This window comes from Gossypium raimondii, chromosome 13, assembly GCF_025698545.1.
Source record: "Gossypium raimondii isolate GPD5lz chromosome 13, ASM2569854v1, whole genome shotgun sequence".
In the NCBI taxonomy this organism is placed as follows: Eukaryota; Viridiplantae; Streptophyta; class Magnoliopsida; order Malvales; family Malvaceae; genus Gossypium; species Gossypium raimondii.
In genome coordinates this window covers 54,621,841-54,638,141 of record NC_068577.1, presented here as the reverse complement: position 1 = coordinate 54,638,141, position 16,301 = coordinate 54,621,841, and the positions used below count along the sequence as shown (strand labels likewise).

The window sequence follows — 16,301 nt, the reverse complement described above, 5'->3', positions numbered from 1 at the left end:
ATTTATAATTTTGAAATGATTAAATCAAATTTTTATAATTTTAGGGGGGTCAAAGTGCAATTTTACCTTTATTAATTTAAATTTTTTAAAAAAATTGAAGGCCTAAATAGAAATTTTACATTTTAGGGGGAGCCAGGACCCCTACCAGCCCCCCTAGATTCGACCCTGACTATTTTGTTTGGATATTGTATAACTTTTGTTTTGTTGTTAATTTTGTTACTACTTTAGAGTTATTTGCTTGTTAAGTTGTACCTACCTTAATGTTATTTTTAATTTGTTGGGAAACATTTATTTTAATGTTTTTAGTGTATTATATTTTTTAATTATATTTTTATATAAAAATAAAAATATAAAAAATTTAATATGAATGAACTGAGCCGAACCGGATTCAAGTTTTAACATTTTTATTAAAATCAAATTTAAGTAAAATTTTAGTATCAACTTAAAATTTTAATGGAACCGGACTCAACCAGTTCACTCTAAATATAATAACTCAATATAAAAGTGAACAAGGGATCCAATGGATTATTGAGACTCGAGGCCAGAAATAAAATTAACAATTGGGGCCAATTTGGGCCTTAACATTTTTATCAATCGGTCAATCTGATGTGGGCTCCACATCAGTCCCAAACGGTTAGGGAAAACGGACCCCACCAAATTCAAATTTATACCGGCTACTGGCTCCCTTCAGGTGCGCCGCGCACAGAACGGAAAAAATATTAAAAGTAAAAAACAAAATAAATAAAGTATCCGTTACATTGCCTCGTTCTTCTTCTTCTTTCTTTTACAGAACAAAATCCAAAAAAGAAAAAAAAAACTATCATTACTTACAAACGCTAAATGAGAGCATTTGAGTTTGAATTCCACTAATACATCGCGTGTGTGTTTATCTGCATTTGTTGAAATCTTGATTTTCAAGAACTGGAATTTACGAAGAATTTGGATTTGACTGTAAGTGTTTCTATTTTTATTTGGTTGGATAGTTGTGAAAAGGTTAGATTTAAAGTGAAAACAGAAAAAAATGGAAAGCAAATTAAAAATATTACCTTTTATAGATGTTTGATCTCACTGATATTTAATGTTTGATCTATTTTCCTTGATGGATTTTGGATTAGAATCTTGAAGTTCTTTAAGCTGATTCCGATTAGTTTTTTTCTTTTAAAAGCGTATATTCTTTTTATGTGTATTTTACAGTGAGATTAGATTGGAAGATGGTTGGGACACCAGCCACGCCGTTGTGTAAGGTACAAAGGACTCCGGCGATGACTCCCGGAGGAGGACCTAAGGTTCGGGAGGAGAAGATTCTGGTGACGGTTCGGATGCGACCGTTGAATCAGAGAGAACAAGCAATGTATGATCTTATTGCTTGGGATTGTGTGGATGACCATACCATCGTTTTCAAGAATCCTAATCATGAACGCCCCGCTAATCAGTACAGCTTTGGTATCTTATCTCTCAAATTATTGTAAATTTGCTCTGCATTTTAAATGATGTTCTGGTTTTTCGATATTTTTATTATCTGAGCGCGAAACTCACATCATCAACCTGAACCCAAACTTGATGAACTCGATTTGATTTGACCAGACGTTGAAAACTTGACCCTCAAACCCAAACGCGCTCTAACGGTTCGAATCCAAAAAATGGAAACTGATATTAATCCAAAACGGTCTGAATCCAAAAAACCTGAAACTCATTCTAACCTGAAATGGTCTGAAACCAAAAAAACCGGAACTGAAATGTTCCAAAGAATCTTAAAATCTAAACTAACCCGATTGAGATTGATTCAACCAAAAATTAACTCAACCCGCCCAATTGACAGGTCTACTAAATGAATGAGGAATTAAGAAATGGCGGGTGGGTGGATTGGGGGATTGATATATGTTGCTCCACTTTTCATTTTTCTACCTGTGTTCTCTCTATAGTCTCAAAACTTAGAAATATTTGAATATAGCCATGTTAGACATATAATGGTATATGCTAGAAATACCCAAGTTTGAGTAACATAGGTTTGATTGGTTGCTGAGAAAGTGAGAATTAAGTTCTTTCATTAATGTTTCTTTTCTAACTTTGGCTAAAATAAATGTGGCAGATAGAGTATTTGATCCATCGAGCTCTACTCGAAAGGTTTACGAAGATGGGGCTAAGGATGTTGCCTTATCTGCTCTTACAGGAATTAATGGTTAGATTTAAATTTGCTTCTCTTTTCGTAGTCATTAGAACCAAGCAGCCTTGAAAAAAATGGTGTTTAATACCTTTTTTCATTGTACAGCAACAATCTTTGCATATGGGCAGACAAGTAGTGGGAAGACATTCACAATGAGAGGAATTACTGAAAATGCTGTGAAGGATATCTACGAACACATAAAAAATGTAAGTTACAATCTGATAAGTAAATAACTGTGTTCTGTTTTTTGCTCGTTATCATAACTTTTAAGAATCTCAATCATACAGACTCAGGAGAGAGAATTTGTTTTGAAACTTTCTGCAATGGAGATTTACAATGAGACAGTTGTAGACCTTTTGAATCGTGATTCTGGTTGCTTAAGACTTTTGGATGATCCTGAGGTACATAAAAGTAGCTTTACTAAAATGAATCCTTTCTTTTAGTTTTTCCTGCTTGAAACTTTATTTTTTGCAAAATGCAGAAAGGTACCATTGTGGAAAAACTTGTTGAAGAAGTGGTCAAGGACAGCCAGCATTTGAAGCACTTAATTGGCATTTGTGAAGGTAATTTTATAATTATTAGATGTAATTATTCATTTATTTATTTATCTATCTTGTTAGTTAAAATGACATACACTTGTGCGTAATCATGAACATTTTATACTTAATTCTGCAGCACAACGGCAGGTGGGAGAAACAGCTTTGAACGATAAAAGCTCAAGGTCTCATCAGATTATCAGGCTGGTAAGACAGAACTATTACTTCTTCCTCCTTCATTTTAAACTTTTATTAGGGTTATTTAACTTATTTAGGAATAAAAGATTTATTTGATATTATAAAAACTAAAAAAATAGTTTGGTTCGAATAATTACCTTCTTTTTAACTTATGAACTAAAAACCAAACCAGAAATCGATCTTCTGTTTTCTCGACTTTTTTTTATGTTCAGTCCTACTAGAAGTTGGTTATATGGATACAAAGTTTATATTTTAGATTTGTCTTTTAATCAACCAAAGAGCCTCTCTCTCTCTCTCACCTACAAGCTTGCACATTTTGCTCATGTTTTGTGCATGAAAATTATATTCCATGAGTTAAGTGAAATCTTGCTGTGCTTGGATCATTACTCTTTGCAGACAATTGAAAGTAGTCTTCGGGAAAATGCAGAATGTGTGAAGTCTTTCTTAGCAAGTTTGGTATGTTTAATAATTCTTTGTTGTGCTGTTTTTTACGTTCTTCGTAAAAAATTATTAGTTTAACCAAAAGACAAATATTGCAGAATCTTGTAGACCTCGCAGGGAGTGAACGTGTCTCTCAGACAAATGCTGATGGTGTAAGATTAAAGGAAGGTAGTCATATTAATCGCAGCTTGTTGACACTCACAACAGTGATCAGAAAGCTAAGGTAGGCTAAATCCATCTCATCCGTGAAAGACACTTCCACACGAAACGTATGTTTTTTTAGGAAACTGGGGGTCACAGGTTTACTTGGTTTGTTTTGTAGCAGTGGTGGAAAAAAAAGTGGTCACATACCATATAGAGATTCAAAACTTACACGAATACTGCAGAACTCACTTGGGGGGAACGCTCGAACAGCTATCATATGTACGATAAGTCCAGCTTTAAGTCATGTGGAGCAAACTAGGAATACTCTCACTTTCGCAACTAGTGCAAAGGAAGTAATCAACAATGCTCATGTAAACATGGTAAGATCATAAATATAACTAGCAAAAATTAGTATGTTCCAATTTCTGTATGTTATATTATTGGATTGCTTACACTAGAGTAGAGAACGGTAGAGTATAAGAAAACATATGTACAGGTAGATCTACTCCATGTCGTAGATGACACTTAGCTCTGTTTTGTTCTAGGGGGATTATTTGGTTAAGGAACTCTGATCTAGATTTTCTGCTTTTGATGAAACTATTCTATCGAGTTACATGTTTAAAGCATGCTTATAAACAAACAATATTAGGTATACATGTCAGCTTGGTGTGCCAAATAGCTTCACAAATTTGATGTATCATCTATGTTGTTCTGACTTCCTGTTTAAGTATCCGTGTCTGACAAGGGCATGTGATATTAACCTCCAAGGATTAGATAATTTTAAAAACTGGAGATATCTGCATAGCACACGTGCCCATATCGCAAACAACTAGGTTCAAGTAACAGAGTATCACTTTGTATGATGCATTCTGCATGGCACATTGTGCTCTTCATTCTGATAACTTAAATTGTTTCTGACAAACTTCTTTATTATTCTTTCTGAGCTCTCTTTGCAGATTATTTCAGACAAAAGATTAGTAAAGCATTTGCAGAAAGAAGTGGCAAGACTTGAAGCTAAACTACGAACTCCGGAGCCTACTTCTGCCTCATGCTTACAATCTTTATTGATGGAAAAGGAGTTGAAAATCCAAGAGGTATAGATTACATTACTCCGATTCTTCCTTATGTTCTATGAAGAAAGCAGGAAAAAAAAGAACACTTCTTTATGAGAGTTGTTAGAACAAGGATTATTGTGGTTTTTGTAATTTAACTGTTAAAAGATAACTTACAGATGGAGAGGGAAATGGAAGAGTTAAAGCGCCAGAGAGACATTGCACATTCCCAGCTAGAACAAGAAAGAAAAGCACGCAAGGTACAAAAGGTAAATATTAGCCAACTATCGTGTCATATGTTATTAGGATTTTTCATTCTTTTAAGTATACCTGTGTCTGACACTAATGTTCAGTTCCATCATTTTGTAATTCTCAATCTTGTTATGTTGTTTCCAGGGATTGAATCAACGTGGACCTTCTAGCAAAGGAGTTAGATGTCTCTCTTTTGATAGTGAACCGGTTCCAGGCTCTCCGGATGCTCGGCCTAGGAAAACAGTTGGAAGATATTCGACACTAAGGCAGTCAACCACATCGACAGATCCATCCACGCTTGTGCATGAAATTCGGAAGCTCGAGCAGCGACAGAGACAGCTTGGTGAGGAAGCAAATCGGGCACTTGAAGTACTACATAAAGAAGTTTCTTCCCATAGATTAGGGAATAAAGAAACTGCTGAAGCAATAGCAAAGATGCTGTTCGAAATCAAGGATATGCAGGCAATTAGCTCTATTCCTGAAGATGTTATGATAGGGAATGGGGCTAACTTGAAAGAAGAGATTACTCGGTTAAACTCTCAAGGGTGCACTATTGAATCATTAGAGAAGAAGCTTGAGAATGTTCAGAAATCTATAGACATTCTGGTTTCATCTATTTCGAATGGTGAAGAGACGCCGGAGTTTAAGACCCAGTTGAAGAAAAAGAAAATTCTTCCTTTCACGTTGAAGAACAGCACGAACATGCAAAATATAATAAGGGCTCCATGCTCGCCATTATCTTCTTCTCATAAGATAATGGAACAAGATATTGAGAACAAGGCCCCAGAGGATAATGAAAATGTCTCCTCTCGCAGCCATAAATCGCCTGGCTCGTTTAAAACTCCTCCTTCAAAGGCTGATGCTAGACAGGTCTCATCTAGAGAGGGAACTCCGTCTACGAAGCAAACCAATTCAGTTGATGTTAAGAAAATGCAGAGGATGTTCAAGAATGCAGCTGAGGAGAACATACGCAGCATCAGAGCTTACGTCACTGAGTTGAAAGAACGAGTTGCAAAGCTACAATATCAGAAGCAGCTTCTGGTTTGCCAGGTGAGAACTCTTAACACTTAAACATCTTGTTATTGATATTTTGTTCGAAAAAAATGTGTCTAACTCCACCATTGCTTAGGTGTTGGAGCTGGAAGAAGCAAAGGAGTCTGGAACAGATGATGCAGAAAGTGATCTTCAATCCCCGATGCCATGGCACATGGTGTTCGAGGATCAAAGGAAGCAGATTGTCATGTTATGGCACTTGTGCCATGTTTCAATTATACATCGAACACAGTTTTATTTGCTGTTCAGGGGAGACCCAGCTGATCAGATATATATGGAAGTTGAGCTTAGAAGGTTGACATGGTTGGAACAGCAGTTTGCAGAGCTTGGCAATGCTAGCCCAGCTCTTTTAGGCGATGAACCTGCAGGTTTAGTTGCATCAAGGTTAGTTAAGTCGTTTCTACTACCCGTAGATTGAGACTTGTGTCCATGATTGTTCCTTGTATGAAAACTCTTAACCATGTTTGACCCTCATGTCGAACGCATATGTTGACATGCATAGAGAAATATAACCCTTTAAGCACACTCCAAATACAGCCATACTCATGTTGTTGTTGTTGTATGGTGTTGAAAATTTGCAGTATCAAAGCACTGAAGCAAGAAAGAGAGTATCTAGCAAAGAGGGTGAGCTCAAAACTGACAGTAGAAGAAAGGGAATTGCTGTATTTGAAATGGGATGTTCCAGCAGTAGGCAAACAAAGGAGACTGCAATTGGTTAACAAATTATGGACTGACCCATTGAACATGCAACATGTGCAAGAGAGTGCCGAGTTGGTGGCCAAGCTGGTTGGGTTTTGTGAGTCAGGTGAACATCTTAGCAAAGAGATGTTTGAACTCAACTTTGTTAACCCTTCTGATAAAAAGTCATGGATGGGTTGGAATTTGATTTCAAATCTCCTGCATTTGTAAAAAAGAAAAAAAAATGTTTTATAGCTATTGATTCTTTGTTATATTTGATTAAATAGGGTTTATGTTGTCATTTAACCCCTGTTGCCATGTCAATTTTTTTACCTTTAAAATGTTTTGCAAAAAATTGACGGATGATCTTTGACAATGTTGAAAAGATCATATGAGAGGTTAAACCGATCAGACTTCTAATTCTCGGGATTCAATCCAGTTTTTTATCGACTCAATTGATTTGTTAATCGGTTCAAATATTTCTCATTTCTTAATGACTGGATTGAATAAGTCATATTGATTTTTTTGTCATAGTATATCTTTTCTCTTAGTGAAGTTGATTTTATTATTGTTCCATGCTACTGTGAGACTCCATCAAGCCAAGCAACTTGAGGTCAGAACTAGCATTAGGTACAATTATTTAAGGGGTTGATGCTTTGGAATAAGTTGTTATTCAATTGCTCTCCTCTTGCAGCATGTAATGGCTGATTCCATGGTCATCAACCAAGTTCCTACTATTTCAACAATCAAGAACCTTCATATCAGAACCAACCATCTTTAATGGTAATCGAATTTAATTCAATCGGAGGTCAGTTAATGATTTTTTAAAATTTCGATTATCAATTCATTCGGTTCAAAATCGAGTAATTAACCGAAATCAATATTATATATTATATATATTTTATATTAGTAATGTATTTTTGAACTATTATTTTTATATTAATCAAAATAAATAATATATATTTTTGAATTATTAAAATAAAGAAAATAAACATTAGTAATGTATTTTTTTATATGTTTTATACTTATTTTAACCAAAAGACAAAACATATAAGCTTTCAACCAATTCAATAATTATTTTATAATTTTTGATGTTGAGTGACCTTGAATGTTAATTTTAATAATAAACTTTTAAAATTTAAAATTATGTAATTGTGTAATTACATTTTTCGTCCGAACTTACTTTCAATAAGCATGATAATGACATCTTTAACCATGATTAATAACACTTTCAGTGCAAGAGAACATGATATCTTCCTATTTAAGGATTAGTGAGAGACTATGGGTAGTTTTATACATTATATCTAAAAAAAGAGAACAATGTTTCAAAATTTATATAAGGTTTCAATATCAAAATTTATATAAATATAAAATATCTTAAACATGATTATGATATAACAAAATACACACACGACACGATTACACCAATTGCCAGGTCTACCTATAATTGTTCTTCCAAACACCTTTTTGAACTGCAATGTTAGTTTTCATGGGGGTATAGCCGAAAAAGGAAACAAAGAATCAATGATCTGAAATCCTAGAATTGGAGCTCCTTGAAAAGCGAAGGGGAAAAAATATATATTTACAAAACTGAAAAACCCTAAGAAGGAATTAGAAGAATGGATGAGCTTCTGAAAGCATTTCTTTTTTAACTGTTGACTATTTACTCTTTTCCTTTTGTAGGAATTAATGTTTGTAGACATACATGAGCGGCCAAAATGAGTGCTTGAGGAGGATATCTTACGTACCGAGTACTCGAATAGCTGGTTCTGCTTCTCGCTCAACTTTTGGTACCGAAAACGAGCAAAACTTTAATGGCAAAGCATCTGTCCGTCATTTACCCACTGCACAAAACTATCGGATAATTGCTCAGGAACATTGGAATTTGGCATATCAGCAAAGGATAGCTTGGTTCCTTTCTGCTGTGTTTCCTACATAATATAAAACAAAGGTTAGCCATTATCTGGTGTATAAACAACAAATTCATAGCTGCCTTTCCTGGTACCCTAAGTTGTAACATGTTTAGTAATATGTCAAGAACTTTCTACCACTATTACGAGTACAAACCTTCATACTCGATCCGTTTTCACAGGTGGATGGGGTTGTTTCGCCTAATATTCCATTGACAACATTTTCAGATGAACGGCCATCAACTAGAGAGCTTGTGAGCACTAGTGACCTGCAAAATATCCATGTCAATGAGGAAAATTTATACTGTTTGTAGTCTTTGTTGCTCCGACTCTTCATTTTTCTTTTAAGCACCTGTGGCTGATGCATATCCAGATATGGGTATATGAATATGAGTATATGACCCTCTAAATAACATAAAACTATTAAAATTTTGAATAAATTCTTGTCGGACACGTATTCATATCTAGCATACACACCTGAGTCACAGAGTAACATAGTTTACAGCGATTAAAAATTGAGAAAACTGGCTTATTAGTCTAAAAAATGCAGAATATCTACCCTTAACTTCCATGTACAACATTGAGCAAGCCGTGTATTAACAATGCCCTTTTTGTGCGTGTGCATCCTTGTTAGACATTATGGTACTAAACTCTATCTTGATTCATGAATGGAAAATATGTGGCAGGATTGAGGACAAGTGTACAACAGAAAATACCATAGAGCTAAAGGTTTATGCATTTTCTATGCGAACATCTCATGCTACTGTAGCTTCAAGGATCAAGCTTTAGAACATACATGGATTATAGAAAATGAAAAAGTACCTCTCAAATGGTTCGCCATCGCATGAATTTCCGGCAGATGAAAGCCAGTCTATGTCAACAAAGTTAGAAAAGCTGAATCCATCCCCATGTTCGGAGCAAATATTGTCAGATCCAAGGGAGCGATCGATTTGCACCTGTCCGAACAGCTGCCTTTGGGGCATTGAGGGCGTATACCTGAACCAGATCAATCAAAAATTTAATGGAACAACCATAAATACAAAATGCTACATGAGAATCGTTAATACAGTAAACCATAAAACAGATGGTTCCAATCTGAATCGTGCAGCAAGTTTTAAACAAAACTTAAATTTATGAAAGCATTGATATAAACAGTAGCACGGCCAAACATGCAGATTAAAGGATCCATACAAAAAAAACCACAGAATCCATCTCATCTCCCATGGAGAATAGATAGCTATGGCCATCAATTAGAAACAAATGACACTTCCAAGTAGAGGACATGCAACAATGAGAATGGAAAGCAAGGAACCTTGAATATGATATATCTCTTCCACAAGTTGAAATCTCAGGTGATGACTCTGAATGGCCATTACTTGCTCCTTGTGATCGATTAGGCAAAGTTGAGTTGGTAAGTTTCTCTTGCTTGTCATTCCTGGCTGACATAGGCGACTCACTTTGACGAAGAATGCTTCCATCAGAAAGAGATCTTGGAAAAAATGACCTGACAATAAGGATTAGCAAGTGAAGAGATAAAAGCAGTGAGATCCTCTTCCCAGGCGTCAGACTGAGTAGGCAAAATAAACAGATGACAAAATAGGAAATCAAAAACCAAAATGAAGAAGAAAATCAAATGCAAATAAAATGTTGATAAACCAGCATCATATCACCTATTATTTCATTATGTCATATCAAGCATGTAAAACCGTGAACAAGGATCGTAGACTTTTTTTCTCAAAACTGGTGACTGAAGCAACAGAATGCATGCAGTGAAAGGAGCACCATCAACCCATCATAGCGACCAAGAATACATTCATTTTGGAAAATTAAAACTTTAATGAGAAATAATAATAGGCAGGTAAAACCAATCAAACATAACAGCAAGTCTGACGATCACTTCCAGAAAGACTCTGGATAAAGACTTTAATGAAGAAAAGCTTCTCCAGGAAAGTTATATTTAAAACTTCAATGGGGTAAAACCATCCATCACTAAACAAACAAAGCCAGGGAATTTAGTACATCCCCATTCCCTAGGGCAACAAGATTTATGACGACATATCTATACCAGATGGTAGCACAGTGATACAACTGTTTGGACTTGCATTCTCACAAGTCCTAATGGGCTGCTCGTACCAGCTTACTATCAAAACTCAAATCAAGCCCCCATAACCAGAATTTTTGAAACAACAAAAAAGTTGAGCATTCAAAAATAGAAACAGAAAGATGCATAATCCCAGGAACAATGAATGATGTCTGTGGTCACACTTCATGCCTTAATGAATACATTTCAATATTTTTTAAAAATAAAGCCACCTTCCATCTTCATCCACAATTGTATCCCAATTTCTTACCCGTAATGCTGATTTGAATCCAATTCCCAAAGAGCAGGTTTTCCAGGCTGGGGTTGGAAATTCCCGAGGAATCTGCAAGAGGAATTATTCAAATTTTGCTTAAGATCTTATTAATAGCACGTACTTTAGAAAAGAATTAGGAAAAAAATTACAACTGAATTGTCAAATTGACTAAAATCCAAACCAAATAATGTAAGTCTTTAATTCCATTGCGGTAGGATGTATTAACCCAAAACAGGCAAATTTCATGCATACTTCCAGTTTGCAGAACATGATACTCAAATATCATTCAGTGCTAAGTAAGGCAGCCATCAATTTTCACCTAAGAAGTAATACAACAAAGATTGTAACTTACAAATTAATTGCATCTTGTTTCTGTGCATCCATATATGCATTGCTATAATATCTTTGAAGAGTTCTAAAGAACTCCTGGGACTGGGTTGCTGCTCTCCACTGACCCCGTCTCTCTGAGAATACCTGCGTAGGAAAAGAAAAGAAAACTAAGGCTTGTATTAGAACTAAATTCTGATACCAGAATGAGTGTCTTAACAACCAATGCAATTACTATTTCTTGCCATCATCCATTGACCATCACTTCTCAAGTGCAGATATAACAACCACATAAAATTCTCAATGGTTATTGATTTTTACTTTTTATTATTTCAAAATAAGTGAAGTAAGACCATGCCTACAATAATTTCTCGCTGTCAAATCAGAAAGAGAAAATCATGGAGCATAGAAAGCATTTATGATTGGTTGAAAGCGGGGAGCTTTGAACTCTAGCAAAAGAGCCAATGTTATTTTCTACCAAAATTTGTCAATAATGTGGTTCCTGAATAAATTCAAGATTAATTGTAAAGAAGCCTACATCAATGACATTAAATTCCAAATGCACCAGGAATATTTGGCAATGCCAGATTCAACCAAGAAAAGAAAAAGAAAGAAAGAAAAATGCAAACCAAAGATACAGCAACTAAAGAAGCCTCTCCTATTCCAATTTTGGAGAATGTATGTGGTTGCAAATAGCACCGGAAGTTGGAATTACCTTATTGTGAGCTGCAGAACCACTGTATTGGTGTGCAAGTGTGTCACCCATTCTCTCATAAAAAACCATTAATTCATCTGCCAAAGGATCGTCAAGGTCTATCTTCGGGGTATCTTTAACGCCTAAAGTATTAAGCTGATACCCAAGAGCAGCCAATCCATATGCATATTGCGCAACATTAGTGCGATCCAGACAATCTATGCAGTTGGTCCTAAGCACACCTCTTTGGAAAGTGGGAGGCTTGACAGAATGATTTCCATTAGCAGTATTATTATCACCAGAATGATTCCCCTCCAATCTGTAAGCACCCTCGTTAACATTGTCACAGTATTTTGGGGGTGACATGTCACCATCATCAATATTCCTGCTCATATTATGAAAATCAAAATCCATTTTCAAAACATAGCAAAAAAGAAAAACATAAATAAATAAATAAATGATTCTCACCATTACTGTAAGATAAAAAGCCATAAGTAATGCATAAAGCCAAGTATTTACGTAATACAAGAATCTAAGACCTGAGAATTTGAAATACTAACTCATGACAGGGTCTAAAAAATATAACTACTTAACTGAGAGAGAGGTTGTATTTGCCATCTGGACTACATGCTCTTTTCAGTCAAGTTATTTTCCCACATCAAAAGAATCATAACTAGAAAGCTAATTACAACCATATTTCCAAACATTTCTTATACAAAAGTGGAAGTTATTAAAAATTAAAATCTTACTTAGAGGAAGGCCAAGCCGTACACTCGTCAGGTCTCATGGTCGACGTCACCCGGCAATAAAAGGAACCTGTTAGTGTTAATGCATATGCAGCCACTTTACCCAAAAGTAGCAAAACATTTGTCGCTTGGCTGGAAGAAACAAAAATATAAGTTTTTAAGCTGGTTAGGAAAACTCAAAATAAAAATGAATAATACCAAAGAGCAAACAGAAATGGAAGAATAAGAAAAGTAAAAATACATGCAAGTTCCCGTGGAGAATAAAAGGATTAGGACATATACCTCCGAAAATGTTTGTGTAGATCCCAATGAAGGAACCTCAAACAAGTCTCTTCCGACATATCTTTATTGATAAAATCAATCACATGCGCAAATTCTTGACGAAGAATTGACTCTCGAGGCTTCTTTTCTTGTGTCTGCTCATCGCACAAAAGCAATTATATAGAATCTTACTATCAAATCAATCATAACTCATATCATATCTACATCAATAAACTCCCAAGCCCAGGTGGCCTTCTTTGTCCTTGTAGGGTTCTATTTGAAGATTTTCTGCCACATGCAATACCTTTATGAAATTTAGCAATTTTGTGAAAGAATGAAATAATTTTAAAGGGATGGAATAGTCTGATTTATAAAGGAACTAAGGCATGCTGCAGAAAGACCTTAAAACGATACAAGGTTATATTATGAAAACTAACCTTAATCAAATTCAAAATAATTATAGGATTGCCATATCTCTCAACAAGATTTTCAAAATGAAGTCTGGTTGCTTCATAATTTTGGTCCTTCTTTGACACTGGAAAAAGAGAAAAGGATCAGTGTTTTTTTCCTAACAAAGGAAGCATGCCTGCAGTAATACTTGAAGTACTCTCATAGATTACAAGCACATACATATAATATCTGGTTTAATATTCAATCGTGAAGTTTCTTGTGACCAAAAGAGTGGGATTGAGCCTCTATTCTGGACAATTGAAGTTATTTGTGTGGGAAGCCCATCAGAGACATCCTCAAAGACAATCTGCTCTGTCTCAACATCATTAGCTACTCTGCCTTTTTCATTTACTCCTCGTTTCAAATACCTAAATGCAATTCAGTTGCGCATGAAGACAATAAATATAAACCCTTAACCTCCCAAAACTATATTACAGAATAAGGGTAACTAAGTTTATTTCATCTTCATAGCACTGCACTAGCAAAACTAAGCTCTTTTTTTTTCCCTCTAATGACAGATAACTCTTACCTGGTACCTGCATAGTGTCGGGATCGCCTTGCAATGAGTGTAAGTTTCAAATCCCGTCCAGATACAGAAAGTGTGGTCTACATTCACATAGTTCAATGTCAAACATTGAAGCAACCATCCATTTAAGGAGCACAACAGAAACAGAAATAAAAATTTGCAAATTATAATTTCAAATCAGCAGCATACTTAACCTGCTTAAAGAAGCCATACACCAATGCAACTGTCCATAAAGTATTCTTGAGGTGCTTGCGGATCCCTCGAGTCAAGAACTCATTCCAAACAAACATGGTCTCATAAAGAATTTGGTCAGGGTCATTATTGCACAAGTTCTTTTGGAGACTACGCATAACATGGTATGAATAGCTAAAGAAGAAGTCCTTTGTAAGATCCACTGAGCACAGGAGCTTCTTGTATCTAAATAATGAAAAAAACAATTAATACAAATTAAAACATATACATGCATGAAATGCATAGAAGAAAAACACTTAGCTTAAACAATGAACATAAAGAAAGATAAGAAAAGAACATCATCAACATAATTTTCATGACTTCCAAGCAGCAGACAAAGCATAATGCTCATAGAATAGAAGCAGACCTGATCTCATTCTTGTCGTTTATACTCGAGTTAACAGTCGAATTTGGGAGGGGAATCATCTCACTCTTCAAAACCGCATATACATTGTGACCACAAATCACACCAATCCTTCTTCGTTTCGTAATAAGCAGCAAGTAGTAAGGTCCCAAAAATTTAATAAATCCTAAAACACAAAAGAAAAATAAATAATTAGATAAGCATTTACATAAAATGAATTACTCCTCTAAAAATTAATGACAAAATTACACCACCCATACCAACAATTCCATAACAAGTAGTAACAAATTTCAATCCCCCAGTGGATATATTTCCTTCATGTACTCGCCTCAGCAACTCAGAACATTCACTCTCAGTATAAATGGTAGAATCTTCACGAATGTTCAGCTCGGAAGGATCAAGCCGGTCAATTTTTAATACTCTCCAATAAGTTCTACTCTTATTCCTTCCAATCATATAAAAATTCTGATGAAAGAAAAATCACAATGCAATTTATTCAGAACAAAGTTCAGCCATTAATTTGATAATTCAACATTAAAACAACGCTATTTTCAGTAAAATTACATAAAAAATTAAGTTACTAAGAACAAAATTCAATGAGATCACAATGAGATCAAAGCAAATAATAAAAAGGATAAAAAATTACCGATAAAGTTTCATAGAGTCTGAATTTCTGCATATAGGTAGACGTTTGAAATTGGAAGGAGCTCTCCTTGTTGTTAATATTATCACTATTATTTTCTGCTGCAATTGGTTCCATGATAAGCTTCTTCGGTGTCCGTTTTCAATCTCTTGCTTCAGATCTCCCCGAGCCCCAGGCTCAGGGAATTTATCAGAATAGCATGCACTAACGACGGAAATTCTATTATTCTTCGTTTCCGTTGAAAGAAATTTGCATAACTTGTTCCAAAAATTTACCTTGCTCTTGCCAAACAACAATCGTACCTGCAAATAATGGAGCTTGGCTGCTTCAAATACAACATTTTTCTTCTTTGACCGAAATGGAAATTCAGGAAAAAAAAAATAAAACTGATGTTTGACCTTTCCTTATTCCAACCCCGATTATCTTTCCATTCACAACCAAACAAAACAAATGCTAAAAGCGGATTTTCCACAAGAATTTGTGATCTTCTCCGGTCACGGATGAAATTACAGAGATCGAATAAATCAAAACAAATTTATTTATTTATTAAACGTGAAAAAAAATTTAAAAACGCTTATAAACGAAACTAATGGAAACAAAAGATTACACGACGATTAAATTAAAATAAATGTTCCCAGGGTCGGAAAAAATTATTTTCCTTTATTTATTTATTTGGATGAACAGGTAGCTGCTAGGCTCATCTTTGATGTTATTCGTTTTTTAGCTTCCGTACAGCTGTTTTCTTTTTTTTTTTTCTTTTTTTAAATATTATTGATGATGATGATGATGATGTCGGGTTTAAAATATTATTTTTAAAAAGAAAAATTAAAAAACGAAATTCTCCCCCTTAGTTATTCTTCCTCAGATCTGAAGAAGGACAAACGAAAACCACAACCTCGCTGACCGCTAATTAACTTTTTTAAAATTTTATATTTAAATTTTAAATATTCACTATTTTTTAAATATAAATACAATTTATATCAAGTATTTACATTATACTAAGAGATTTAACAATTTAACTTAATTTTAATTTTAAAAATTTAAATATTAAATTCTTAAAATAAAAATATAAGAATTAAATTTTAAATTTGTGAGTATTTTAACTTAAATTATATTAAAAGTTGAGTTTATATCACCAATTCATTGAATACTAACTCAAATAAAAAATAAATAATTTAATTTTATATAACAAAATTAGTGGAGTTAAATAAAATTTTAAAATAAAAATCACTTCTCTATTTTCCCTCATCCTCTCGTAATTTTTTCTCTTATTTTCT

The 16,301-nt window shown here is 34.5% G+C and overlaps 2 protein-coding genes across 4 annotated transcripts; one reads left to right on the top strand and one right to left on the bottom strand.

Annotated features, from left to right (window-relative positions):
* The first annotated feature begins 763 nt into the window (after positions 1–763).
* Positions 764–6,824, top strand: LOC105783862 (kinesin-like protein KIN-7B). Of its 2 annotated transcripts, none has more exons than XM_012609549.2 (15): positions 764–951; positions 1,195–1,443; positions 2,090–2,179; positions 2,270–2,370; positions 2,452–2,565; positions 2,646–2,727; positions 2,840–2,907; positions 3,295–3,354; positions 3,438–3,562; positions 3,665–3,863; positions 4,440–4,577; positions 4,715–4,804; positions 4,932–5,837; positions 5,917–6,224; positions 6,422–6,824. In XM_012609549.2, the coding sequence occupies exons 2-15, from the start codon at positions 1,212–1,214 to the stop codon at positions 6,747–6,749; spliced, it is 2,841 nt and encodes a 946-aa protein (XP_012465003.1). In that variant the 5' UTR covers positions 764–951; positions 1,195–1,211; the 3' UTR covers positions 6,750–6,824. The 2 variants fall into 2 exon arrangements, with proteins under 2 accessions (XP_012465003.1, XP_012465002.1); XM_012609548.2 differs by having other exon boundaries at positions 3,662–3,863.
* Positions 6,825–7,841: 1,017 nt separating this feature from the next.
* On the bottom strand, positions 7,842–15,759 carry LOC105783226 (phosphoinositide phosphatase SAC3). 2 transcript variants are annotated; one of them, XM_012608552.2, is made up of 17 exons: positions 15,423–15,759; positions 15,028–15,326; positions 14,642–14,846; positions 14,385–14,547; positions 13,981–14,203; positions 13,790–13,866; positions 13,441–13,628; positions 13,248–13,345; positions 12,832–12,965; positions 12,553–12,681; positions 11,825–12,188; positions 11,135–11,256; positions 10,780–10,851; positions 9,741–9,932; positions 9,251–9,424; positions 8,586–8,697; positions 7,842–8,449 (listed from the first exon to the last, which is right to left on the bottom strand). In XM_012608552.2, exons 2-17 carry the CDS (start codon positions 15,139–15,141, stop codon positions 8,330–8,332), a joined length of 2,487 nt encoding a protein of 828 aa, XP_012464006.1. In that variant the 5' UTR covers positions 15,142–15,326; positions 15,423–15,759; the 3' UTR covers positions 7,842–8,329. The 2 variants fall into 2 exon arrangements, with proteins under 2 accessions (XP_012464006.1, XP_012464007.1); XM_012608553.2 differs by having other exon boundaries at positions 15,028–15,759.
* Between the last annotated feature and the right edge of the window lie 542 nt (positions 15,760–16,301).

What these genes read in the sequence shown, in the direction of transcription:
- LOC105783226 (XM_012608553.2), bottom strand. Translation starts at nt 15,141, where the DNA reads ATGGAACCAATTGCAGCAGAAAATAATAGTGATAATATTAACAACAAG. An exon ending in TACTTGTTATGGAATTGTTG is followed by an intron (nt 14,548 to 14,641) that starts GTATGGGTGGTG and finishes TTTGTGTTTTAG; the next exon opens with GATTTATTAAATTTTTGGGA. An exon ending in GATTCAAATCAGCATTACGG is followed by an intron (nt 9,933 to 10,779) that starts GTAAGAAATTGG and finishes CCTTATTGTCAG; the next exon opens with GTCATTTTTTCCAAGATCTC.
- LOC105783862 (XM_012609548.2), top strand. Translation starts at nt 1,212, where the DNA reads ATGGTTGGGACACCAGCCACGCCGTTGTGTAAGGTACAAAGGACTCCG. An exon ending in TGCTCTTACAGGAATTAATG is followed by an intron (nt 2,180 to 2,269) that starts GTTAGATTTAAA and finishes TTCATTGTACAG; the next exon opens with CAACAATCTTTGCATATGGG. An exon ending in TCTACGAACACATAAAAAAT is followed by an intron (nt 2,371 to 2,451) that starts GTAAGTTACAAT and finishes TCAATCATACAG; the next exon opens with ACTCAGGAGAGAGAATTTGT.